The sequence below is a fragment of the Mobula hypostoma genome, chromosome 3 (assembly GCF_963921235.1).
Source record: "Mobula hypostoma chromosome 3, sMobHyp1.1, whole genome shotgun sequence".
Lineage (NCBI taxonomy): Eukaryota > Metazoa > Chordata > Chondrichthyes > Myliobatiformes > Myliobatidae > Mobula > Mobula hypostoma.
In genome coordinates, this window is record NC_086099.1 from 210,710,618 (window position 1) to 210,736,553 (window position 25,936).

Sequence of the window (25,936 nt, forward strand, 5' to 3'; positions counted from 1 at the left end):
TGATTGTGTGCCTTCAGACTTCTGTACCTACTTTCTGACAGTAGCAAAGAGAAGAGGACATGTCGTGGGTGGTGGGTATCCTTAATGATGGACACTGCCCTCCTAATGCACTGCTCCTTGAAGATGTCTTCGATTCTATGGAGGCTAGTACCGATGATGGAGGTGATGAAGGATAGTCGCTGTCTTGCTTTCTTGCTGCATCAATATGTTGTGTCCTGGTTAGATCCTCAGATATTGACACCGAGGAGCTTGAAATTGCTCACTGTCTCCACTTCTGATCCCTTTGAGGATTGGTTTGTGTCCCCTTGTACCATTTCTGAAGTCCACAATCAGTTCTTTGATCTTGGTAATGTTGACTGCAAGGTTTTTGCAGAAACATCAGAATCAGGTTTATTATCACCAGCACATGATGTGAAATTTGTTAACTTAGCAGCAGCAGTTCAATGAAATGCATAATCTAACTGAGAAAAAAATACAGACGAGGGGTGATTGATAAGTTTGTGGCCTAAGGTAGAAGGCGTCAGTTTTAGAAAACCTAGCACATTTATTTTTCAACATAGTCCCCTCCTACATTTACACACTTTGTCCAGCGGTCGTGGAGCATACGGATCCCTTCTTTGTAGAAGTCGGTGTCTTGGACCTCCAGAAAATGGTCCACAGCAGGGGTGATTGATACGTTTGTGGCCTGAGGTAGAAGGAGATGAGTTATTAACTTCAAACTTTCTGCATAATCACTCAAAGAGTTGAACTGCACGTGCATATAACGAGAAGTATAACTCATCTCCTTCTACCTTAGTCCATGAACTGATCAATCTCCCCTGCTGTGGCCAACTTACTGGAGGTCCGTGCATTTATTATAATAAAGTAAAAATTAAACAAGTAAATCAATTGCGTATATTGAATAGATTAAAAAAAACATGCAAAAACAAATACTGTATATTTTTAAAAAAAAAGGTGAGGTAGTGTCCAAAGATTCAGTGTCCATTTAGGAATCGGATGGCAGAGGGGAAGAAGCTGTTCCTCAATTGCTGAGTGTGTGCCTTCAGGCTTCTGTACCTCCTACTTGATGGCATGCCCTGGGTACTGGAGGTCCTTAATAATGGGCACTGTCTTTCTGAGACATTGCTTCCTGAAGATGTCCTGGGTACTTTGTAGGCTAGTACCCAAGATGGAGCCGACTGGATTTACAACCTTCTGCAGCTTTTTTCGGTCCTGTGCAGTAGCCCTTCCATACCAGACAGTGATGCAGCCTGTCAGAATGCTCTCCACGATACAACTATAGAAGTTTTTGAGTGTATTTGTTGACATGCCAAATCTCTTCAAACTCCTAATAAAGTATAGCCGCTGTCTTGCCTTCTTTATAACCACATCGATATGTTGGGAGCAGGTTAGATCCTCAGAGATCTTGACACCCAGGAACTTGAAGCTGCTCACTCTCTCCACTTCTGATTCCTCTACAAGGATTGGTATGTGTTTCTTCATCTTACCCTTCTACAATCAGCTCTTTCATCTTACTGATGTTGAGTGCCAGTCAACCTACTGGTATATCTTGCTCCTGTATGCCCTTTCTTCACCATCTGAGATTCTACCAACAATGGTTTTGCCAATATTGGATCATGCATTGATGAATTATCACTGTGATGCTGCTAAATTATGTGTGGTTTTCAAAAATAAATTTCACCAGCTGTGTTTTAATGCCATGTTCCTTTGGGTAATTTTTCTACAGCTAAACAATGAAAGTATTCAACAGTTCAGGGTGAGGAATAGCTAAGAGTTTATAAACAATAATGTTTATTCTGTGGTTGAAGTTTTCAGCTTTCTGAAGGTTGGTGAATGCAGGCCCTTAGCAATGTTATAGAGCAGTCATTTGCACTGTTTTTCAAGCGAAGATCATCTTAGCCAGAAACCAATATGCCAACCACTATATTTTACGATATATTATACTGCATAATCTGTGGTTGTGCATGCACATCTGTAGCTCCTGGTTCTGGCCCAGGCTCCAGCTCCCAGCTCCAAAGAACCAGTCTTGAGGTTTGTAGAAGGTGCCATTGGCTTGCAGGCCTTCCACTGAAGAGCACTGTATTTGGATTTCAGTGGGATCTTGACACTCCAGTCTCCGGAACAGGGCTTCGTTAAATTCTGTTTAAGGTAGAATTGGAGATTGAACATGACCTTGGTGACAAAATTCAGTCAGTTTAACTAGAATTAAGGTTATTTACAGTTGCAAGAAAAAGTTCACGAACCCTTTGCAATTACCTGTTTTTCTGCATTAATTACTCATAAAATATGGCCTGATTATCATCTGTCACAATAATAGACCAACACAATAGCCTAAACTAATTACACACAAACAATTGTACTTTTCATGTCTGTATTGAACACATTGTTTAATCGTTCACAGTCCAGGCTGGAAAAAGTATGTCAACCCTTGTATTTAGTAACTGGTAGAACCTCCTTTAGAAGCAATACCCTCCACCAAACGTTTCCTGTAGCTGCTGATCAGACTTGCACAACGGTGAGGAGGAATTTTAGACCATTCCTCCATACAATATCATTCCAGTTCATCAGTATTTCTGGGATCCTTACATAAACAGCCACTTCAGGTCATGCCACAGCATCTCAATTGGGTTAAGGTCTGGACTGACTTGGCCATTCCAAAACATGGTTTCTTTTAAACCATTTTGTTGTTGATTTCCTTTTGGGTTTCAGATTATTGTTTTTTTTCATCGTCCAACTTCTTTTACATTTTAGGTGACGGTCCGCTACCCTGACGATCTCTTGTAAAATGTCTTGATATAATTTTGAATTCATTGTTCCTTCAACGATTGCAAAGTTTCCGGGCCTTGAGACAGCAAAGCAGCCCTAAACCATATCGATCCTTCCACCATGTTTCACATTTGGGATGAGGTTTTGGTGTTAGTGTGCAGTTCCTTTTTTCTCCAAACATAGTGTGCATTTCTGCCAAAAAGTTCAACTTTTGTTTCATCTGTCCTCAGGACGTTTCCCAGAAGCATTGTGGAACATCCAGGTGGTCTTTTGCAAACTTGCTTGTTCAGTGTTTTTCTCATAGTGGACACATGAACAGAGACTAGCAAGTTCTCTAGATTTCTGCAAGTCTTTTGCTGTTGCCCTTGGGTTCTTCACTCCTTCAGCATCGCACGTTATGCTCTTCATGTGGTCTTTGCAGGATGCCCACTCCTAGGGAGAGTAGCAACAGTACTGAATTTTCTCCATTTGTAGACAGTTTGTCTTGTTGTGGACTGATGAACACTCAGGTGTTTAGAAATGCTTTTGTAGTCTTTTCCAGCTTCATGTATCTCTACAGTTCTTCGAAGGTCCTCTGAAAGACAAATGTTCCTTGAGAAGAGCAGGCTCTGACAGTAACCTGACTTTGTGTCTTTTTCTTTTATCAGGCAGGACACCTCTACAACCCACACCTCCAATCTAGTATCATTGATAGAACACCTAACTCCAAATAGCTTTTATAGAAGGCATTATCCCAGAGATTCACATACTTTTATGAACCTAGAATGTGATTGTTTTTATGGTATGTTCAGTATTGATGAGAAGAAGTACGATTGTGTGTTATTAGTTCAGGCAGATCATGTTTATCTATTATTGTGACTAAATGAAGATCAGACCACGTTTTATTAGTAATCAATGCAGAAAACCAGGTAATTCCAAAGGGTTCATAAACTTTTTCTTGCAACTGTATATTCAATCTAACCACTTTTCTTTCAGTATGATCTGCATAAAGCATTTATTTGTGTGAACTATGTTATCAAAGTTGAATATATTCAGATTTTCAAAATTACTTGCTATTCTTGTAGAGAATGTGAGTGAAATAACCTATTTCATTCCTTATTGTTTATATGAAAAATTTAAAGTGGGAGGAATCTCATGTAAGTGTTTGCTATTTTATAAAGAATAGTAACTAGATTTATTCTTACGTTTTTAACGTTATTTATTTATGTAGAGATACAGTGCCGAATAGGCTCTTCTGGCCTTAAAGCTGCGTTGCACAGCAAACCAAGATTTAACCCTAACCTAAGCACGGGACAATTTATAATGACCAATTAACCTACTAACCAGTATGTCTTTAGACTGTGGGAGGAAACAAGAGGACTCAAAGAAAACTCACGTATTCCACGGGGAGGATGTGCAGACTCCTTACAGATGACATTGGAAATGAACTTCGAATGCCAACACCCCCGAGCTGTAACAGCGTCGCACTAACCACAATGCTACTGTTAGCTTAATAGCAGTCCGCAAAAGATATTCTGTTTGTCTATGTATGAAATGTTGACCATGCCTGTCTTGCAGGTACTGGAAAATTGATTGTAATTGTTGCTTATCTTGTTAACACCAGCTCCCTGATTTCCTTTTCTTTTTACTTTCAGCCTGCTGACGTAAACTCTTCTTAATTTTCCCCAGAACTTATCTCCATAATATATATAAGATCAGCAAATTTGTGGGTGACACTAAGATTTGGGGATTAGTGGACAGCAGGGAAGGCTATCAAAGCTTGCAGCAGGATCTGGACCATCTAGGAAAAATGGACTGAAGAATGCAGATGGAATTTAATACAGACCTGTGTGAGGTGTTGCTAGGACTTGCACAGTAAACTGTAGGACACTGAAGAGTATAGTAGTACAGAGGGATCTGGAATGTAGATCCGTAATTCCTTGAAAGTGGCATCACAGATAGGGTAGCGAAGAGAGCTTTTGGCACATTGGCTTTCATATATCAATGTATTGAGTACAGGTGTTGGGATGTTATGTTGAAATTGTACAAGACATTGAGTCCCAATTTGGAGTATTGTGTTTTGGTCACCTACCTGCAGGAAAGATGAGATTGAAAGAGTACTGAGAAAATTTACAAGGATGTTGGTTGAAAAAGTTAGGACTTTATTCCTTGGAGCAAAGGAAGTGAAGGGGGATTTGATAGAGGTAGACAAAATTATAAAGATAATTTGAATGCAAGCAGTCTTTTTCCACTCATGTTGGGTGACTAGAACTAGAGGTCATAGGTTAAGGGTGAAAGATGAAATATTTAAGGGGAGCATGAGGGTTTGATTTCAAAACTTGAGAAGTTTGGATAGGTACATGGTTGGGAGGGGTAATGGAGCTCTGTGATCCAGGTGCAAGTTGGTGGGATTAGGCAGAAAAATAAAAGAATAATAAAAGATTTCATAACTCTTGGGTCTCCCTCATTCACATTCCAAGATTTTCACATGCAAGAAAGAAAATGAAATAAAGCTCCAAATCCTTGAGTATCGTTACTTAACTGATTTTTATCTCTCTTCTCTAACAGGAAAAATATAATTGTGCTCTGAAACAGAGCAGCATCAAAATTGTATCGCCGGACTGGGTGGAGGACTGTGTTGCAGAGAAATCCCGGAAGGATGAGTCCACCTATCACCCACGCCTTATTATTCAAGAAGAGGAGGATGAGGAGATGGATGAACCAGCTGCAAATGAGGAAGATGCTGAGCTTGAGGACAGTGGGGATGACAAACGCTCAGCCAAGAGCAGCCCTGTGTCATCACGGGGAGGTTCACCGCTGAGTATGTCAGGCTTCTCGCCGAAGAGGGACAACAAGCCTGAGAAATCAACAGGGGAAATAATGTTTGATGACTCCTCGGACTCTTCCCCTGAGAAGCAAGAGAGGAACTTGAACTGGACACCAGCGGAGATCCCACCGTCTGCCACTGCCAAGCGCCGGCTCATTCATGGGAAGGACTCTGCTCTGATTAACTTGTGCGCCAATGTCCCGCCAGTCCCTGGCTCTGTCTCTGTCCCTGAAGCCAGAAACAGCGTGATTAGTCCTGGGCAAGTACCGCAGGGTCCTGAGAGGCCAGAAATGGTTGCGGCCTGGAGCCCTGCGGTCAGGACACTAAGAAACATTACTAACAATGCTGATATTCAGCAAATCTCCAGACCATCAAATGTTGCACAAGTAAGTGATTCTTTCCCTTCTCTTCAAATGGGAAGTAAGAAGTTGATCTGGAATCTCTTTTTAAATGGAGCACTAAATGGGGATTGTGTTGTAGTTAATGCATTTGGGCCTTGGGTCTCCATGATGCCATCCTGCAACCCATCTAATTCCAATCCATCAATCATAATTGTTTCTTCTCTTTATTTTTAAATTTAAAGCAGTGATCCAAAGGAGTTGAGAAATGGCAACTTTCTTCACAATTGTTGATATTTTTCCATCCATATTTTTATTATCTAAATAAATTGGTGTGTGGCAAGATGTACTAAAGACCTGGGTGAAGAGCACAAGTGTACTGTAGTCAGATATGTTGATGATGTAAGCATGCATAGTTTAGCAAGTTGTGAGGAGTAGCCTGGAAAGGAGTATATGGGTTAAGTTTGTTGGCAACAATTTGGCAAATGGACTGCAATGCGTGATCCTGTTGACTAATGATTTTATTGTTATCGCATGCACTGAGATACAGGGAAATACCTTTCTGCAACAGGGAGGATTTCCCAGTGGCCAACCATTTTAATTCCACTCCCCATTCCCACACCTACACGCGATCCAAGGCCTCCTCTACTGCCATGTTGAGGCCACTCTCTGGTTGGAGGAACAGCATTTCATATTCCATTTGGGAAGCCTGCAGCCTTGCAGCATGAATAGCAATTTTTCCAATATCTGGTGATTTCAACCCCCCCCCCCACCCATTCCTGCTCCTCTTACCCGTTTCCTTCTCCTTGCTTGCCCATCACCCCTGGTGTCCCTTCTTCCCTTTCTCTCATGATCCACTCTCCTCTTAAATCAGATTTTTTTTCTTCAGCCCTTGATCTTTTCACTGGGGGGGTAGGGAGGGATGAAGCATCTCACTTTATTCCCTCCCCCTCACCCATTCACTTTCCCCTCATCTAGCTTCACCTATCATCTTCCAGCTTGTACTTCTTCCCCTCTCTCTACTTTCTTGTTTTGGTCTCTTTCCCCCTTTCTTACCAGTCCTGATGAAGGATCTCAGCTTAAAGCATCAACTCCTTATTCTTCTCCACAGATGCTGTCTGACCTGCTGAAGTCCTCCAGCATTTTGTGTCTCTTACTGTGGATCTCCAACACCTGCAGAACCTCTTGTCTTTGTGAAAATGTTTTATTTGCATTCCATCCAAGTAAATTATTCCCTATGCCAGTACATCAATGGGGGGGGGGGGAAGCAAAATGTAGAGTAATGTTACAGTTGCAGAGGAACTTTAGTTCAGCTGGACAAATACAGTGTAAAGGTCATGACAAGGTAGACTGAGAGATCAAGAGTTCATCTGTAGCACACGAGGTGTGCGTTCAAGAACCCGATAACAGGATAGAAGCTGTCTTTGAGCCTGTTGGTACGTGCCCTCAAGCTTTTCAAATTTGTTGCTCGATATGTAGGTGGTAGAAGAAAGGGTGAATGAGGTGGAAGGAATCCTTGTTTATGTTGAATTGAATTGACTTTTTACATACATGAGGAGTAAAAAATCTTTACGTTACATCTCCGTAAAAGCTGTTGGGAATGCAGACAGAATCAATAGAGGAAAAGCTGATTCATGTGGGAGACTGGGCTGCGCAGACAACCCTGCAATTTCTTGCAGTCTTGGGCAGAGCAGTTACCATACCAAGGTGTGACTCTCGGTCAGCTTGGTTGTTGTTTCCACGTTTCCTAATGTGGCTTTTAGAATATTGACTGTTCCTGCAATGTGTTAAGGCATTTTACTGCTTCATCATCATAAATAACCAAATCGTTAATTTAGAATTTAATTTCTCGACAGATGAGGTAACTGTTAATCACAAACGTCTTTTTTTTTTGTCAAACTCTGGTGGCTTTGAACTAAGCTGCCAGACTCAGGTTTGATAGAAGTAAAAACAGAATTCTAGAAATACATAGTAGGGCAGTCAGCTTCTGCAGAGAAAGAAATCTCAGGTTGATGACTTTGAATTAGAACTGTTGAGTATTTCCAGTTTTTTCATTTAGATTTCTACTTTCCTGAAACTGCAGTTTTTTTTTAATGCACTTTTTGGTTTTGGTAGTAAATTTGAAAATACATTATTGGAATAATAAATGCATGCACATGGCTTTTTAGAGGACGAAAATGCAATCAGAGTTGCCTTTGAGGGTTGTACTTTAATCAGAGAAGATGCAAGTTGAGATTGAAATATCGGAAGTCTTCCCATAAGCCGCCTCCACCTGTAATGGTTATAGCTGATGTTATTTTAAGTAATGTGGAGGTGTCCAGATGGCTCTCAGTCAGTCTTGCCAAAGTATGCTTTTGATAATGGAAGAAATAGCTCAAAAGCAGGCCAGCTGGACTCTGAGTTGCTCTGTTATCAGCACAAGTATGGTTGATTATTGTTTGTTTACAGAAAATGCATGTGGGCTGGTCCAGCATTAATTGTTCAAACCAGATTACTGCTGCATGACATGCAGGGCTGTTTCAGAGGGCAACTAAGATTCAACCATCCTTCTGGTGGTCTGGACGTGCACAGAATACACGAGCTAAAGCATTAGTGAGCCAGGTAGTGTTTTAATGGTGGTTCAGTAGTTTCATGTTCACCAATTCTAACATTTTTAATTCCAAAATTTAATTGTGTGAATTCAAATTCCATCCATTCTGTGCTGGAGTTTGATCTTGTATTTTGAATTAATAGCCCAGGCTAGTAATTTTTAAGCAAAAGGCTTAATCCTTGCTCTTTCCTGCCAGATTTTTCACATATCCTTTGATTTAATTAGTGTGCAAAGAACTATTTGTCTGTCTGGAGTATATTTGCACAACAGTTGTCAGTGTGGAGTAGAGAATTCCAAAGATTTATTGCCTCTCTGAGTAAAGAAATTTCTTCTCATCTTGGTCAGAGATGGGCCTTCATCCTCTCCTGTGCCCCTGTAACTCGTGACCAGATCTTTAAGGTTCCTTGGGGTATTTATTAGAAATAGAGCAAGGGACAGGAGTTTCTAGCCAAATGAGCTGTGCCGTCCAGCAACCCATTGACTTAACCCTAGCCTTATCCCAGGACAATTAACGTGCTGGTTAATTACCCTATTAACCAGCACGTCTTTGGGCTGTGGCAGGAAACCAGAGCCCCCGGACGAAACCCATACTGTAATTGGGAGAATGTATAAGCTTCTTACAGGCAGCACCAGAATTGAACTTTGAACTTCAATGCTCTAAACTGTAATAGTGTCGGATTGCACTAAGGATTAGCTACTTCCAGTTGCTTCATTAATGACCTGGAGAAGGGAGTGAAGTGTAAACTTTCCAAGTTTGCTGCTGATATGAAAATAGATGAAAGGGCACTTTGTGCTGAGGGAATTGAGATTCTGCAATGGGATATAAATTGAGTGATATGGTGAAATCTGCATTTGCTAGGCTTAATGTGGTTTAGTTGGAAGCCGTGAACTTTGGTAAGAAGAATAAAAGGGCAAATCGTTAAATGTTGAGAGGGTGTGTGTGTATAATACAGAGCGTCTAGTTATTCAAATTAACAAGCAGGCCCTACAAACAGTTAAGAAGGGAAATGGCATGAGCCCTGCTGAAAGGTCTCGGCTCAAAATGTTGACTGTTTGTTCATTTCCATAGATGCTGAGTTCCTCCAGCATTTTGTGTGTGATGCTTGGGAATTCCAGCATCTGCAGATTTTCTCTTGTTTGTGTTGATCTTTATTGCAATGGAGTTGGAGTTTTAGAAATGAGTTTTGGTACGTTTGCACAAGTGTTGATGAGGCACAACTTGAACACTTGAGGATAGTTTTGGTCTCCATATCTTTTATATTAAAAAAAATTGGAGCCATCCAAAAAAGATTCAGCAAGCTAATTCCTAGGACAAAGATGACTGTCCTCTCAGGAGAGATTAGGCTACTTGGATTTGTATTCCTTGAAGCTAAGAAGAATTTTGAGCTTCTTTATTCAATTATACAAGATCCTAAAGGGGATGAGAGGGTAGATGTTGAGTTGGTGCCACTGGAGCAGGGGTTCCCAACCTCTTTTATGCTATAGACCCAAACTGGAAATCCCTGCATTAGAGGAAGAGTCACAAACAAGGGAATATAGCTACAAAACCCTCCTTCATTAGAGGTGCATAGAAATCTGTTCTTGGAGGGTCATTAATCTCAGAAATTCTCTGTCCAAATATGATAGATGCTGGATCACTGGATATATTTAAGGTGGATATATAAATATTTGAAAAATCAGGAAATTAAAGATGGTATAGAGCAGTGATCCCTAACCACTGGGCTGCGAGCATGTGCTACCGTGCCATGAGGAAACGATATGATTTGGCGATATGAACCGATATGAGTCAGCTGCACATTTCCCCATTCCCTGTCATGCCCACTGTTAAACTTGAACCCACGTGAGGTCCGCAAGAATATTGGCAATCTTAAACTGGTCTGCGGTGAGCAAAAGGTTGGGAACCCCCTGGTATAGAGGGTTGAGGGTGTCATAGATCAGTAAGGTTCATATTGGATACCCATTTTGAAGGGCTGAGTGGCCTACTATTTTCTTGTGTTCTTGTTATTGTGATATTCAATTCCATTTTCAGTTCAACAACAAATGCAGCAGTCCATGCCTTTGGCAGAAAGATAGTGACCTTTTTGTGTCCCAGAGTGCCACACAATGACTATCTGCAACAACTAATTTAACCACCTTGACATTCAGTGGCAATATCATCATTAAGACCTTCATCATCAGCAGTGGAAACTCAATGGGACCAGTGTTCATCAATACTGTGCTACAACAAGGTCAGCCCAGTGGAGCAGTTAGTAGAGCTACTGCCTGAAAAACCAAAAAATTCTGGTTCAATCCTATCTTCAGTTGCTGTCTGTGTAGTGTTTGAATGTTCTTTTGTGGCCAAGTGGGTTTCCTCTGGTTAATGTGGTTTCTTCCCACATCACGTAGAAGTGGGACTAGATACGTTTATTGGTCCTTCTAATGTGTAGGTGAATAGTGGAAATGGTGACGGGTGTTGTTAAGGAGGATATGGAGAGAATGAACTTCAGGATAAGTGGATTGCCACTGGTGGTGGGCCACAGGGTCTCTTTCAGTATTCATCGCTGAGTGTTTTTACACAATGGTTGGTGTTTGGTACACTGCTAGAGGAGATAGTGGAATCAGATATTGTTATTATGTTTGAACAGGCACAGATGGGCAAGGCATAGAAGAATATGGTACAAACATAGGCAAATGGGGTTGGAGCAAATGGTCCAAAAAAGTTAGCATGGATGTGGTGAACTGAAAGGTTCGTTTCTGTGCTTTCAACTCTCTGCCTCTAACAGCACTCTCAAATTCAAAGGTTCAGAGGTCGAATTTAATGTCAGAGCAATGAATACAATATATATCCTGAAATGCTTTTTCCTCGCAAACATCCACAAAAACAGAGAAGTGTCCCAAAGAATGAACGACAGTTAATGTGAACCCCAAATTCCCCTACCCCACTGCCCGCGCATAGCGGCAGCAAGCAACGATCCCTGCCACCCCCCCACCCCCGGCAAAACAAAAAGTGCACCCACTTGTAAATAGCCACACAGAAATGCAGCTGTGGGACCTTGCAAGGTTGGCAGCTCAATACCATCTCTCAAGGCTGATTAAGGATGTTTGCTGAATGTTGGCCTTGCAGAATGAATAAGTACAAAAAAAAACTTAAGACGTGTTTGAGATCGTTTGAAATTAAGTTTGAAATTCTCATGCTAGCTTCAGTGATTCATCAGGTAGTTTTTGTACCAATTAATTCAACATTTCTTTTGCAAGGATACTACTGTGGACAGCTCGGTTTAAACCCTACTCAAATCTGTCAGCTTTGACAAGTTTTTATTTATCCCTCCGAACCTTGTTTTTAAAAATTGAATTCCTCATTACTGTGTTGACTAATGCCATAGCACAAAAATTTGTCTAATTCCTGCCTTCCTTGTTGACCACTGGTGAAGTTCCTGGAGCTTGGATGGTGGCTGACATTGCTTGAGAAGGGTAATGGACGTGCTCAGGTAATACAGACCAACAGCATGACATCTGTGGTGGCGGAGATACTGCAGGGAATTCTGAGGTTCAGGTTTTTAGATAGACAGAGCCTGATTAGGATGGCTTTGGATGTGGGGAGACAAGTTTGACAATCTTTTCAAAAAAAAGTTCTTAAAGAGGTAACCAATAGGGTAGATGAGGATAGGGCAGTGGACGTTATCTATTTCAAATTTAGCAAGGCTTTTGAGGTACTGCAGGGTGAATTTTTGCTGACCAAGATGTCTATTTGAGATAATCCCGCTTGCTTGCACTTGGCCCATATTTCGGTTAAATCTTTTCTGTCAATGTACTTGTCCCTATGTCATCCAGATGTTGTAATTGTACCTTCTACAGATTCTTTTGGGTGCTCATTCCACATATCCACCAGCCGCTGAAAAAAGTTGCCCCTCAGGTTCCTTTTAGATCTTTCCCAGTTAAATCCATGCTCTAATTTTAGAATTCCCTGCCTTGGCTTGGCTGGAGGGAGGGAAGGGAAGAAGACTAACTGACCATCCACTTTTTTTCTATATCACTCATAATTTTGTATACCTCTAAAGTCTCTTCTCAATCTAATACACTCTAGAGACAATGCAAAACAACAAAATAAATGAGCAGCAGGAAATAAAAAGAAAAGCACACAAATTCTACATCAGCAAACTTTAGGATTATATTTTGGAGCAAAATATATTTTAATATATTTATGCCGTAGTCAGCATGGTTTCCTCATGGGGAAAAATCTTGCCTGACAAACCTGTTGGAATTCTTTGAAGAAATAACAAGTGGGATAGATAATGGAGAGTCAGTTTCATGTGTACTTGGATTTTCAGAAGGCCTTTGACAAGGTGCCACACGTGAGGCTGTGGAACAAGCTACGAGCCTATGGTATTACAGGAAAGATTCTAGCATGGATAAAGCAATGCCGATTGGCAGGAGGAAAAGAATGGGAATAAAGGGAGCCTTTCCGGCTGGCAGCCAGTGACTAGTGGTGTTCCACAGGGGTGTGTGTTGGGACCGATTATTTTTATGTCAATGATTTGGATGTTGGAATTGACAGCTTTGTTTTCAGATGATATGAAGATAGGTAGAGGGGCGGGTAGTTTTGAGGAAATGAGGCCACAGAAGGACTTGGACAGATTTGGAGAATGGGCAAAGAAGGAGTAGATGGGATACAGTGCCCGGAACTGTATGATCATGCACTTTGGTGGAAGAAATGAAACCATTGACTATTTTCAAAATGGAGAGAAAATACATTAAAAAAAACTGAGATGCTAAGGGAATTGGGAGTCCATGTTCAGCATTCCCTATAGGTTAATTGGCTGGTTGAGTCTGTGGTGAGGAAGGCAAATGCGATATTAGCATTCATTTCAAGAGGATGGGAATATAAAAAGCAAGGATGTAATGTTCAGACTGTAATGCACAGGTGAGGCCTCCCTTTGAGTATTGAGTGCAGTTTTGGACCCGTCATCTTAGAAAAGATGTGCTAAAACTGGGGAGAGTTCAAAGGAGGTTCATGAAAGTGATTCCAGGATTGAATGACTTTTCATATGATGAGCATCTGATGGCTCTGTGCCTGTATTCACTGGAATTCAGAAGAATCAGTGGTAACCTCATTGAAACTTACCAAATGGTGAAAGGCAATAATTGGATGTAGAGAGGATGTTTCCTATGGTGGGAGAGTCTAAGACCAGCAGACACAGCCTCATAATAGAAGGGCATCCTTTTAGAATGGATATGAGAAGGAATTTCTTTCGCCAGAGAGTGGTGAATTTGTGGAATTCTTTTCCACTGGCAGCTGTGGAGGCCAAGCCTTAAATATGCATAAAGGCAGAAGTTGATAGATTCATGATTGGTCTGTGCATGTAGGGATAGGGGGCGAAGGCAGGAGATTAGGGATGAGAGGAAAATTGGATCAGCCATGATGAAACAGCAGAACAGACTCGATTGGCCAAATGGCTTAATTCTGCTCCTATATCTTATGGTCTAACATTTGTCCTACCTGAGCAAGTGTGACTAGAGTAATGAAATATGGGCAGCACTAATTTATTAGCCTTGGCATTCACTTTTTAAAAAAAATTTGCTTTAGTTAGTGTCTTAACATTAAAAATATTTAAATGTAATATTTATTGTTTTGAATGTCTCTTAAAACTGTTCTAATAAACACGCACAGCCTTCATATGTTGTCAGGACTGTTTCCGATACAAGGACTCTTTGGACTGTTGCTTTAGGCCCTCTGCTGCTTTGAGCATTCCACTGATTTCAAGATTGTTGCTGCATTGCATCTGGACCATTTGCAGGGTCCTCCCCATATTAAAACAGGGTTCCATTCCTATGAGCTGTTCACACACAAGTGGGCCGTTTTGTAAGCTGGGATCTTGGATTGGGGATGTCATGCAAAAATATCGGTTAGATCCTGCTCCAGAGAATTAAGGACTTAAACCTTTGCTGGCACTCCAGTATTGGACAGATGCAGTGCCATGCTGCTGTTGTTCAAATGAAGCATAATAGCAAATCCATTGACAAAAAATGTTTAAAAATCCCAGTGGTATTTCCAAAAGGAATTTATCCTTGCTTTCCTGGCTGTTATTTCCAAGGCGATGCCACTAAAACATATTGACATGGTTAATTTGACGCTGAACACAAATTGGCTTCTGTGTGTCCTGTATTATATCAGACACTACATTTTAAATGTATTTCAGTGGCTGTGCAATCCACATGAGGGTTAAGATGAGCATTGTACAAATGCGCATTCTTTTGAAAGCAGGCTATTGGATTCTGTAGCCAATTTGCAAGAATCAGAATCGGGTGTGATATCACTGGCATATGCTGTGAAGTTTGTTCTCTTGCGGTAGCAGTACGTTGTAATACATTTTTTAAAAAGTATAAATCACAAATAAGTATATACAGTGGATTTCGGTTAATTGGGATACATTGACATGTGTATGTTTTGACCCAATTAAGCAGCTGGCTCAATTAGCTGAAGTTTCATTGAAGTAGTTAAAACGGTAGTTTATCTGTTTTTAGTACTTTTTAACTGAGTAAGAAATTATGTATTTAAATGAAATATAGAATAAATTAGCACACTACCAAAGCCACTGCGGTACCATAAAATTGTATTGGTTCTAATAGTTATCGATGGAGGAATTAAGCCAGTGTTATTTTGATTTGCTGTAAGTGAACAAAATCACCACAGATAATGATCTGCCTTCAGACAATATTTTTGATGATTGCATCCTCCAAATCTTCATTTTTATTGTAATTTTCAAGGTGATTGTTGAGACCTTCAGATTCTTCGTAGTGCCTAATTTGTTGAAGTAGTGAAATTATTTCATTTTCAGCCGTAGCCATTCTGGTATCTCCAAGTCTGAATGCTTGATACTGCAGTGAGCACATAATTTCTGAATTGTCTTGCTGCTTATTATTCACCAACTATCAGTGACAAAGATCACTGATTTTTGAACACAAATTCGGCAAGGTGAAGTTACTTAAAAACTGTTCTATGCATTTGCTTTTGTTCTTTAAGAGTTGTCCCAAATGGTGGCTGCCATGATTAGCTGGTGGCCCAATTAACTGGAATACACTGTATATATAAAAAAAATAAGTAGTGCAAAAATATAGGGAAAAATGGTGGTGTTCATGGATTCCTTGTGCATTCAGAAATCGGATAGCAGAGGGGAAGAAGCTGTTACTGGTATGTTGAGTGTGTGCCTTCAGGCTCCTGTAGCTCATCCTTGATGGTAGCAATGAGAAGAGGGCATTGTCATGCCTTCTTTGTAATTGCATCAATATGTTGGGACCAGGATAGACTTTCAGCAAAGTTGAGATCCAGGAACTTGAAACTACTCACCCTTTGCACCCTAATGTTCATTCGATTTCCTCTTCCTGAAGTCTACAATCACTTCCTTGATGTTATTGACTTGGAGTGCAAGTTTGTTATTGCAATATCACTTAATCAGCTGATCTATCTCACTCCTGTACACCTACTAGTCAACATCTGAAGCTCTGCCAACAAGTGTCATCAGCAAATTTATAGATGCTGTTTGAGCTGTGCCTAGCCACACAGTTGTGGGTATAGAGAGAGCAGAGCAGCGGGCTAAGCACACACCCTTGACATGTGTTAGTGTTGATTGTCAGTGAGGAGGAGATGTCATTTCTGATCTGTATTGACTGTAGTCTCCCAGTGAAGAAATCAAGGATTCAGTTGCAGAGGGTGGTACAGAAGCCCAGGTTTTGGAGTTTATTGATTAGAACTGAGGGTATGATTGTGTTAGCAATAAACAGCAGCCTGGCGTAGGTAGAGTAGGAGAGTGAATTGTAGGAGTAGATGCCAAGTAGCTCATTGCTTTAGTTGTGAAGTAGCTGTAGGTGGCTTTGTGTATTTATAGAGCACTTTATCCAGGTTTCCAGAACTGCTACTGAAGCTACCAAATACAGTTTTATCGAGTTTAGCAAGAATAATGAAGTGTAATGAAAAGTTCTGTTTTCGTCACACTGTGAAAATAACGATGTAATTGTGGCTGGACCACCACTGGACAGTTGTGTCATGAACTACATGATTGAAATGATAGCATTGTGGGCGTGTTATGTTGGCATGAGAGTGTGTGGCAACACTTGCGGGTTGCTCCCCATCTTTAGTTTGTGTTGGTTGTTTAGACAAACAACACATTTCACTGTATGTTTTGATGTACCTGTGATGGATAAAATGATTCTGAATCTAATAATTAGGATTAGATATTGAAAATCACAGGCTGTAGGGGTGGGAACTCAGTGAATACCTTTTAAATAGGAATTGGATAGTAATTCAGGGAATGACTTTTGGGTGTGGAGGTTGAGGGCGGGGTTGGTACATTCGCTTTGAGTGTTGCCATAGACTCCAGGAACCCCTCTGCTATAACATTCATAAGATTATATATTCAGATTGCAAATATCCAAGAGCGGGTGCAGAATAGACTTGTGGGAATTGTTCCAGATATCAGTTACAATGTTAGACTGGAGAGTTGGGCTTGCTCATCTCTATGGGTAGAAAGGGTTGACAGGAAATCATGCTTGGTTTGAGAAGGGTGGTAGTGGCACGCTTTGCTTATCCCTGGGTTATGAAAAATCTCATGATGGTATTAGAGCTCCCAGCCTGAAGGGAGGAAATTGATTCAGCAAAGGCCTTTAGATGGAGATGGGATAGACCAAAGAGGGAAAACGATGTGTTGGGTGAAGGTGGATTGACTGTCCAATATTAATGCTGCTGTGTGTTGATCACTGTGGTGATGCTCTGTACCATTCAGTCATTTCATCGTGTTTCTTGGCCATAAACACCAGCCTCTGGCAGTTTTAATGCAAGTCTCTGTTTATATATTCAGTGCTGGAAGTAATTATTTCAGTTTCTCTTGTGGCTGTTTGGTGGTAGATTCCATTTACTCCTATGGCTGTACTCTGGTATACTAGTAAAATAAAAATAAAACACTAGAAACATTGAGGAAAAAGTTGACATTTCAACTGATTAAATGGAATGATGCAGCACAGGAAATGGCTGTCCAGTGTAGACACCTGTGCAGGTCCGCTGAAAGTTAATTCACTAATAAATGTGCAAGTACCTTCCTCAGCCATCACTTCCAAAAATTGTCTTTTAGCGATTTGAATATTGTACATAATTTCACTTGACATTATATTTTAAAATAAAATTCCCTTCCTTCTGTTCTTTCTTCCTGGCAGCCTCTGCCATTGTGAAGAGTTTTCTTTTGAAACTCTTGTTGAAACACTTCATATTTCTGAACACTTGCTGTGGGACCACATCTGACCCTTTGGATCTCCAATCAGACTTCTGCTGAAATGGCCCTTGATCAGTGCCTTGCAAAACCCGCTACTTGAGCCAATTTTGAATCCAAACTATTTCCCTTGGATCCCAATGACTGATAAGGTCCAAATTCAAAGATCTGAAAAATTAAAGACATTGTTAAAACCACTTGGACCAAATGTAGTCTCCAAGCTACCATTCAAGTATATTCCTAGACTTACTATTCTCAGAACATGAGCATTCTGGTAAGGCCAGCATGCATTCCCCACCCCTAATTTTTTTGTTTAGCTTTTCAGAGTATTTAAGTGTTGAATCATATTTTGAGTGGACTGGATAAGATTTTGTTTTCCAAAAGGACAATCAGAATCGGTGTTGGATTTATTATCACTGTCTTAACTGAAATTTGTTGTTTTATAGAAAGTAGTAGAGTACAAAAACATAAAAGTACTGTGGATTGCAAAATAAATAATGAGAAATGGAACAATGAGGAAGGGTTCATCGACACTTCAGAAAATTGTTAAGCAGGAAGAAGCGTTTCCTGAGTTAAGTATGGGTCTTGAGGCTCCTGTAGCTTGCCCAACAGTAGGAATGAGAAGAGGGCATGTCGAAATGGTGATGGTCCTTAATGATGGATGCTGCCACCTTGAGGCACTGAAGCTTGAAGATGCTCTCAATGGTGGGTAGGGTTATGCATGTGATGGTGCTGGCTCAGTCTACAGCCCTGCGTAGCTTCTTGCAATTCTGTCTTGGAGCCTCTATACCAGACAGTGATGTCACAACAGTGAACTGGATAAGTTTCAACAAAATATGGCCACATCACCATCACTAATAGTGTTTCATTCCAGGACTTTATTCACTGTGTTTAAGCTTCCAGCAGTACTTGAGTAGGATTTGGACTTCTGTCACATGTCAACTATCCAGTCATTTAGATCACCAGTGTAGAAATGTAATTGCTTTAGAACTATGTGTTTGATATTAATCTATGCCTTTCTAAATAGTTTCCATAAGTTTGCATGCTTGGAGGAAGGAGGTGGCCGTGGTGGGGCAGATATAGACTGGGCAGTACTGAACTTTAAAATATGATTATAGAACATATGACAACAAATCCTACTGAAGAAAAAGTTGAAGTAGCTGACTGGGTCAAAGTTGAAAGAAAATTTTCTCCTTCCAGGGAATGTAGAAAGAGAGAACAGTTTCAGGCTAAAGGGATACCTATTTCAGACTGGGATGAGGAGAGATTTCCTTCAGAAGGTTATCAGGAGAATTCTGCATCCCAGGGAATTATGAAAATGGAATCATGAAATATATTCGAAGCTGCAAAAGTCTTTTGGACTACTGGGGAATTCCATTATTGGGATCAGGCTGGATTTGAACCTAATGATCAGATTAGCCGCAATCTCAACGAGTAATGGAGCTGAATCAAAAGCCCATGTGGCTTCATTCTTTGATTTCAGCTTCTAACCTATAGGTCTTTGTTCAGGATTTGTTGTTTGTTATGGGGAGTTTAATTTGGAAATTATGAACTGATCCTGACTCCTTTATTAATTTGTTCCAATTTTGTTTCCTCCTCCAGATCTTGCAATCCCTTTCAGCCCCAACCAAAAATCTGGAAGCTAATCAGAACCAGCAAGCCCCTGACGTTCGACATCCCAACGCCGTGCTTTTCTCGCAGGTCAAGCAGTTAACCCCCGAGGCGCAGCAGCTGCTGCAGCAACAGTCGCAGCAGCAGCAGCAGCAGCACCAGCTGCTCCAGCTCCAGCAGCAGCATCTAATGCAGCTGCAGCAGCAGCAGAAACCTCAGCCGCAGCTTCACCAGCATCCATTCCAGCAGCAGCATGCTTTCTCGCAGCAGCAACTGCAGCACCAGCTGCAGCAGCAGCTGCAGCAACAGCAGATTCAGCGACTGCAACAGCAGCACCTCCAGCAGCAACATCACTTGCAGCAGTTGCAACAGCAACAACAGCAGCACCTTCAATATCACCACCACCAGCAGCAACAACAGCAGCATCCCGTTCTTCAGCAACAGTTGCAAATCTTTGGACACGATCCTGGGTTGGAAAGTAAGTGGTTGGAGAGGAAATATATTTGTGTATATAAATACTGCATAATAAATGTTGCATCTACGTTTGTTTAAGGGCATTAAAAACAAGAGCAGGAGTAGGCAGTACTTGTCAGTACATTCTGGCTTTAGCTCCAATTCTTCAAAGTACTTTGTAGCTCTTTTGATTCAAGATTGTTTAATGTCACTTCCAGTACGCAGGTGAAATAATTTACTCTGGATCTGATGCAGCACAAAAAACACTAAGATAATTCAAAAAAAACATACAGTACTGTGCAAAATTCTTAGGCACATATTCACAGGTAGGTGCCTAAGACTTTTGCACAGTACTGTAATAATTTTGTATTGCACTGTACTGTTGCTGCAAAGAAAAAAAAATCATTGATGTGTGAGTGATGACAAACCTGATTCTGATGTGGGTTTCTGTTGTGGACTAAGAGTGAGAAGGGGACAGGGCGGGGAGAATCATGGTTGGGAGAAGCGGAATTGAGAGGGGAGGGAACGGGAAGCAGCAGAGGGACATTTTGTATTGATCACCAAACCAATTGTTTGGAATCAAATGACATTGACATTGCCCTGTAGGTCTGCACCCACGCCACCAACCACATCCCCCGCCCCCCGGACCTGGCACTCCTCTACCACCTGTCCCACACTTCTCCCGCAGGATACTCACCTTCGGCATCGTGAACAGCTTTGGGCCCTTCATCTTAGAAAAGATGTGCTGGCATTGGAGAGGGTCTAGAGGACGTTCACAAGGATGATTCCAGGAATGAAAGGGTTATCATATGAGGAACATTTGATGGCTCTGGGTCTGTATTCGCTGGAATTCAGAAAGATGGGGCGGGGGGGGGGGGTGTCTCAGTGAAACCTTTCGAAGGTTGAAAGACCGAGACAGAGTAGATGTGGAAAGGATGTTTCCCATGGTGGGAGAGTCTAGGGCAAGAGGACACAGCCTCAGGATAGAAGGGCGCCCTTTCAAAACAACGATGCAGAAAAATTTATTTCGCCAAAGGGTGGTGAATTTGTGGAATTTGTTGCCACATGCAGCTGTGGAGGCCAGGTCGTTGGGTGTATTTAAGGCAGAGATTGATTGGATATGACGTCAAAGGTTACGGGGAGGAGGCCAGCAACTGGGGTTGAGGAGAAGATAGAAAAAAAGGATCATCCATGATTGAATGGTGGAGCAGACTCAATGGGCTGAATGGCCTAATTCTGCTCCTATGTTTTATGGTCTTGCATATCCGCTAATTTTTCCCCACCATCGCACTTACTTCTAAGTTACCCCTGGCTTCACTACAGACTACTATTTCCTTTCTAATTCTGGCTCTTTCAAAGTAAATTTTGTAGTCAAAATACATAGGTTACCAAATACAAACCCTGAGATTCACTTTCATGTGCGCATACTCAGCAAATCTATAGAGTAGTAACTGTAACAGGATCAATGAAAGATCAACCAGAATGCAGAAGACAACAAACTGTGCAAAGGCAAATATAAATAAATAGCAATAAATAATGAGAACGTGAGATAATGAGATGGTCTTTAAAGGGAGGTAATTGATTGTGAGAACATTTCAATGATGGAGCAAGTGAAGTTGAGTGTAGTTAACCCCTTTTATTCAGGTGCCTGATAATTGAGGGACAGTAACTGTTCTTGAATCTGGTGCCACGTGTCCTCTGGCTCCTGTACTGCCTTCCTGATGGCAGCAGCGAGAAGAGAGCATGACCTGGGTGGTGGGTATCTCTGGTGATGGATGCTGCTTTCCTGTAACAGTGTTTCATGTAGATGTGCTCAGTGGTTCTCATCTGTCTCTCTGTATAGTTTGTTCCTCTTTTAAACACTTGGCTGTGTTATAAGCATTATGTGAGTTTATGTTAAATATATATACATTTTTTAATGGAACTGATGAGGATACATGAATTTCATATTTAGTATCAAGTTTATTGAATTCAGGAAAGCATTTTATATTCTGACAAAATATTCGTGGTTCATTGTGCAAATGTTCTTAATTGTTTCCAAAGAGATGAAGGACTTGCTTATTTTCATTATTACTTTTACTGAGGGTAATATATATATTTTATTCCTAAGTGCTTTTGGAACAGTCTGCTCTTGAGTTAAGTGACAGCTCAAAGTTAATATTCTACGACAGTTTCAGTCTGTGCATGTCATGACTTCCAAACATACCGAGCGTTACTCATCATTAATTGAATGTACTTAACGGAGCACTTGTATAACACATCGTGTACAACTCCTCAATTAATCTTGAAAAGGCCATATTTTAATCACAGAGGGCTAAAGAGCAATGGAAAGGGAGTACTTTCTGTCCTCAAAGGGAAAGTTAGGTGGCAATTTATTATAAAGTGGGGGCAGAAATATGTACAAGTTAAATCGTTCAACTTGGGTGTCACTGTTCTCTTCCTGCCAAAGTCTGGATTCTCATGTCCATTCTTTAGAGAAATCAAATCTTCATTGTTGTTCGTTGGCACAGAAGCAGAGTGGTTAGCACAATGCTTTATGGTACAGGTGACTTGGGTTCAATTCCCACAGTTGCTTGAAAGGAGTTTGTATGTTCTCCTCATGACTGCATAAGGTTTCCTTTGGGTACCCTGGTTTCTTCCCACAGTCCAAAACCTACTTTTTGGTAGGTTTAATTGGCTATTGTAAATTATCCTGTAATTAGGCTCAGATTTAATCAGGATTGTTGGGTGTTGTAGTTCGAAGGGCCGGAAGGGTCTATTCTGCACTGTATCTCAATAAATAAATAGAATATACAGAGTTGGAAGATTTTCCGATTTGTAGAGCATCGACAGTAGTGATCTTTGGAGCTGCAGTAACTGTGGGTCATTAAGGCCTTGAGTTATATTCATTGGGGTGGTATGAGATTTATATGGTGAATAAATGTGAATCATTTGTTGGACTAAATGATATGGGGTTTTTAAACTTGAGTAATTCTTCTTTAAAAGTGCATCTACTAAGAGTTTTAAAATCTATAGCTTTCTAATAATTTTCTTTCTGGAAGCAAAACTGCATTAAGTCTAGGCAATGTTAGCATGAATTTCAGTTGGGTTCTTGTGTTAGCGAATTGTGACTTACTAAGTAGCCTGCACAAATTAATCAATTTGTGTTTCAATATAACGTTGTGGCATGGTGGGTTTTTTAACGCATCTATAGGAAATTCGCAGTCTTATAGATTATGAAGACACGCAGTCCTCTTTTATTGTCATTTAGTAATGCATGCATTAAGAAATTAAACAATATTCTTCCGGTGTGATATCACAAAAAGCACAGGACAGACCAAGACTGAAAAACTAACAAAAAAACACATAATTATAACATATAGTTACAACAGTGCAACAATACCATAACTTGATGAAGAACAGGCCATGGCACAGTAAAATAAGTTCAAAGTCTCTCGAATGTCCCACATCTCACGCAGACGGGAGAAGGAAGAAAACTCTCCCTGCCATGCCTGACCACTGTCCGACTCTGAGTCGTCCGAAAACTTCGAGCCTCTGATCAGCCCTCCGACACCGAGTACCGAGCACCATCTCTATCCCAACGCTTCGACCTCAGCCTCAGTCGCCAACAGCAGGCAAAGCCGGGGTTTTGGGGCCTTCTCTCCGGAAGATTCTCGATCGTCCAGTAACAGCAGCAGCGAACCAGCATTTCAAAAATTTCTCCAGATGTTCCTCTGTGCTTTCACGTCTGTCTCCATCAGATCAGAATTGTCCACGGCCCCTATTTAACAGAGACGATATCATTTCACCGGAGAGCTGCACGCGCTGCGTTGCGCCACCTTCTTCTCCTCCCGCCTTATACTGTTGAAACTTAAATATCAGTATTCAGTTGATAAAGTTAGCAGTTGTTTCCAGGTGAGCAAGCAAATGAATAAGTAATTAACTCATGAGACCACTCCACTCAATTACACCCATGTGACCAATTAACCTTCTAACCTGTACGTGTGTGGAATATAGGAGGAAACTGGAGCACCCAGAGAAAACCACCTCGTCATGGGGAGAATGTACAAACTCCTTACTGCTCCTCGCTACCTCATTCAGTTCTTGTAAGAACTGAGTGAAGATCGGGAAGTTTTTAAGTAATATGAAAGACTATGAATCCAGCTACACACTGATATAGTAACTAATTTTATCTTGGTGATTTTTGGGTATCTTCCTTTTCCTAAAATTATTTCCCAGTGTGTAAGGTGCTAAATTTGAATGTTCTCTTCAGCCTCTTCAGTGTTACTAGTCCTGGAAACTCACAGGCATACCTTGTGCTCCCTCTTTGTCTGGCATATAAACAGGGAGAAGACAATTAGAATGGACAGATGTAATTTTCTGCCCCCACCAATGCCAGGTCCAAAGTATCCCAGTCTCAGATACAGGTTCCTGATCTTTTGGCATCCACCTCTGGATGCCCAGACATCTGGGATATGAGCCTAAGCTGCAGTCAAAACTTTGGGTACGCAAAAGGAATTGCAATGTCAGAAGTCATACAAGTGTGGACATGGAACTATTCAGGCTGTAGAAATTGCATGCGGCTGGGGAGTCTGTGAATCTTTTTGAGATCTGTACATGCTGCAGACACTTACACTGGGTACATTCTGCACCCAGGCCCCCAGTGCCAAGCGGGAGGACTTGTGTAGAGAGTCAGGTACAACTCTGTGGGGCTAAGCAGACAAAACTCTTGATTCTTGGAAGAAACACCCAATGTGAAAATCAGTTGTTTTCTGGAACATAATTGTCACAGGATTGCAAGTATAGTAATGTATATTTGAGCATTAAAGTATCTGATGACTTCTTCAGTAGTTCAGATAATGGAGAGGGTTAAATATGCAAAGGTGCCTCTGCTTTTATTTTCTTTAGCTAAGAGGGCAATAAATAAATAAGAGAGATTTAATGTAAATAGGCATGTGAGGAATTGAGGAGGAAATAAGATTAGCAACTGGAGAATGGTAGGGTGTGGAATTTGCTCTTTGAAAAGCTGATGAATGTGGAGCTCCTGGAGTTGTGCTGTCTGCGGGGTTGTGGATAAGAAGCTGGGAAGTATGATTTAGCGTGATGCTTTTTTATTCTCCTGATGGCATGATACTTGTTTTTTTGAAGGAGTTTCTATACTTATCGCAGAAGTTAATTAAAAAAAATCCTGGAAATAATTGGCAGGTCAGGCCAGATCTCTGGGAACAGAAACATAGTTCATGTTTCAGTTTGAAGGCCCTGAGTTTTCCATATATCCATTTTTTATATATGCCGTCAAACAGAGACCTGAAAATGAGCCAGGTGACTCTACTCCGTTTCACTGACCAAAGTCCCTATTCTGTAAATGACTCGAGTAAAGATGAAGACTGAGAATGGGGCAAATGAGATTAGTATTTACTGAAGATTTAATTTCTAACGTTGACACTTACTCACAATTGGTTAACCTGTATGTTACCACAGTAACTATTTTAGGTGCTTTATTCAATAACATTTGAGTATTTTCGTAAAATCCAGTGCATAAATGACATTCTGCATCTGGTCACTTGATCAATTGATCTTGTTTCTCTTTTTAGTTCCAGAGGAGTCATTTTTACTGGGATGTGTTTTCGCAATTGCTGACTACCCGGAGCAGATGTCTGATAAACAACTGCTGGCAACTTGGAAAAAGGTGAGGTAACACTGAACAAAATGCTGGGTTAATCCTAGAGCCCTCTGGGATAACTGCACCCCTCTTGATTCCCCTTAAATTTACTCATTATAAAGGCATTGATTTTGTGGATAGTCAGAGGCTTTTTCCAGGGCTGAAATGGCTAGCACGAGAGGGCACAGTTTTAAGGTACTTGGAAATGGGTACAGAGGAGATGTCAGGGGTAGGTTTTTTACACAGAGAGTGGTGAGTGCATGGAATGGGCTGCCAGCGACAGTGGTGGTGGAGGATATGATAAGATCTTTTAAGAGACTCTTGGATAGGTACACGGAGTTTAGAAAAATAGAGGGCTATGGGTAAACTTAGTTAATTTCTAAGTAAGTACATGTTCAACACAGCATTATGGCTGAAGGGCCTGTATTGTGCTATAGGTTTTCTATGTTTCTATTTTGACACCCACAGTTTCCGATATCTATGTTTAACCTCCTC

The 25,936-nt window shown here is 41.0% G+C and overlaps 1 protein-coding gene across 1 annotated transcript in view; it reads left to right on the forward strand.

The window, feature by feature from the left end:
- Positions 1–25,936, forward strand: part of paxip1 (PAX interacting (with transcription-activation domain) protein 1) — a 139,581-nt gene that overhangs the window by 36,121 nt on the left and 77,524 nt on the right. The window contains exons 6-8 of the mRNA XM_063044434.1: positions 5,314–5,958; positions 19,339–19,825; positions 25,374–25,468. Of these exons, the coding sequence (XP_062900504.1) occupies positions 5,314–5,958; positions 19,339–19,825; positions 25,374–25,468 (1,227 nt within the window). The remainder of the gene's footprint in view (positions 1–5,313; positions 5,959–19,338; positions 19,826–25,373; positions 25,469–25,936) is intronic.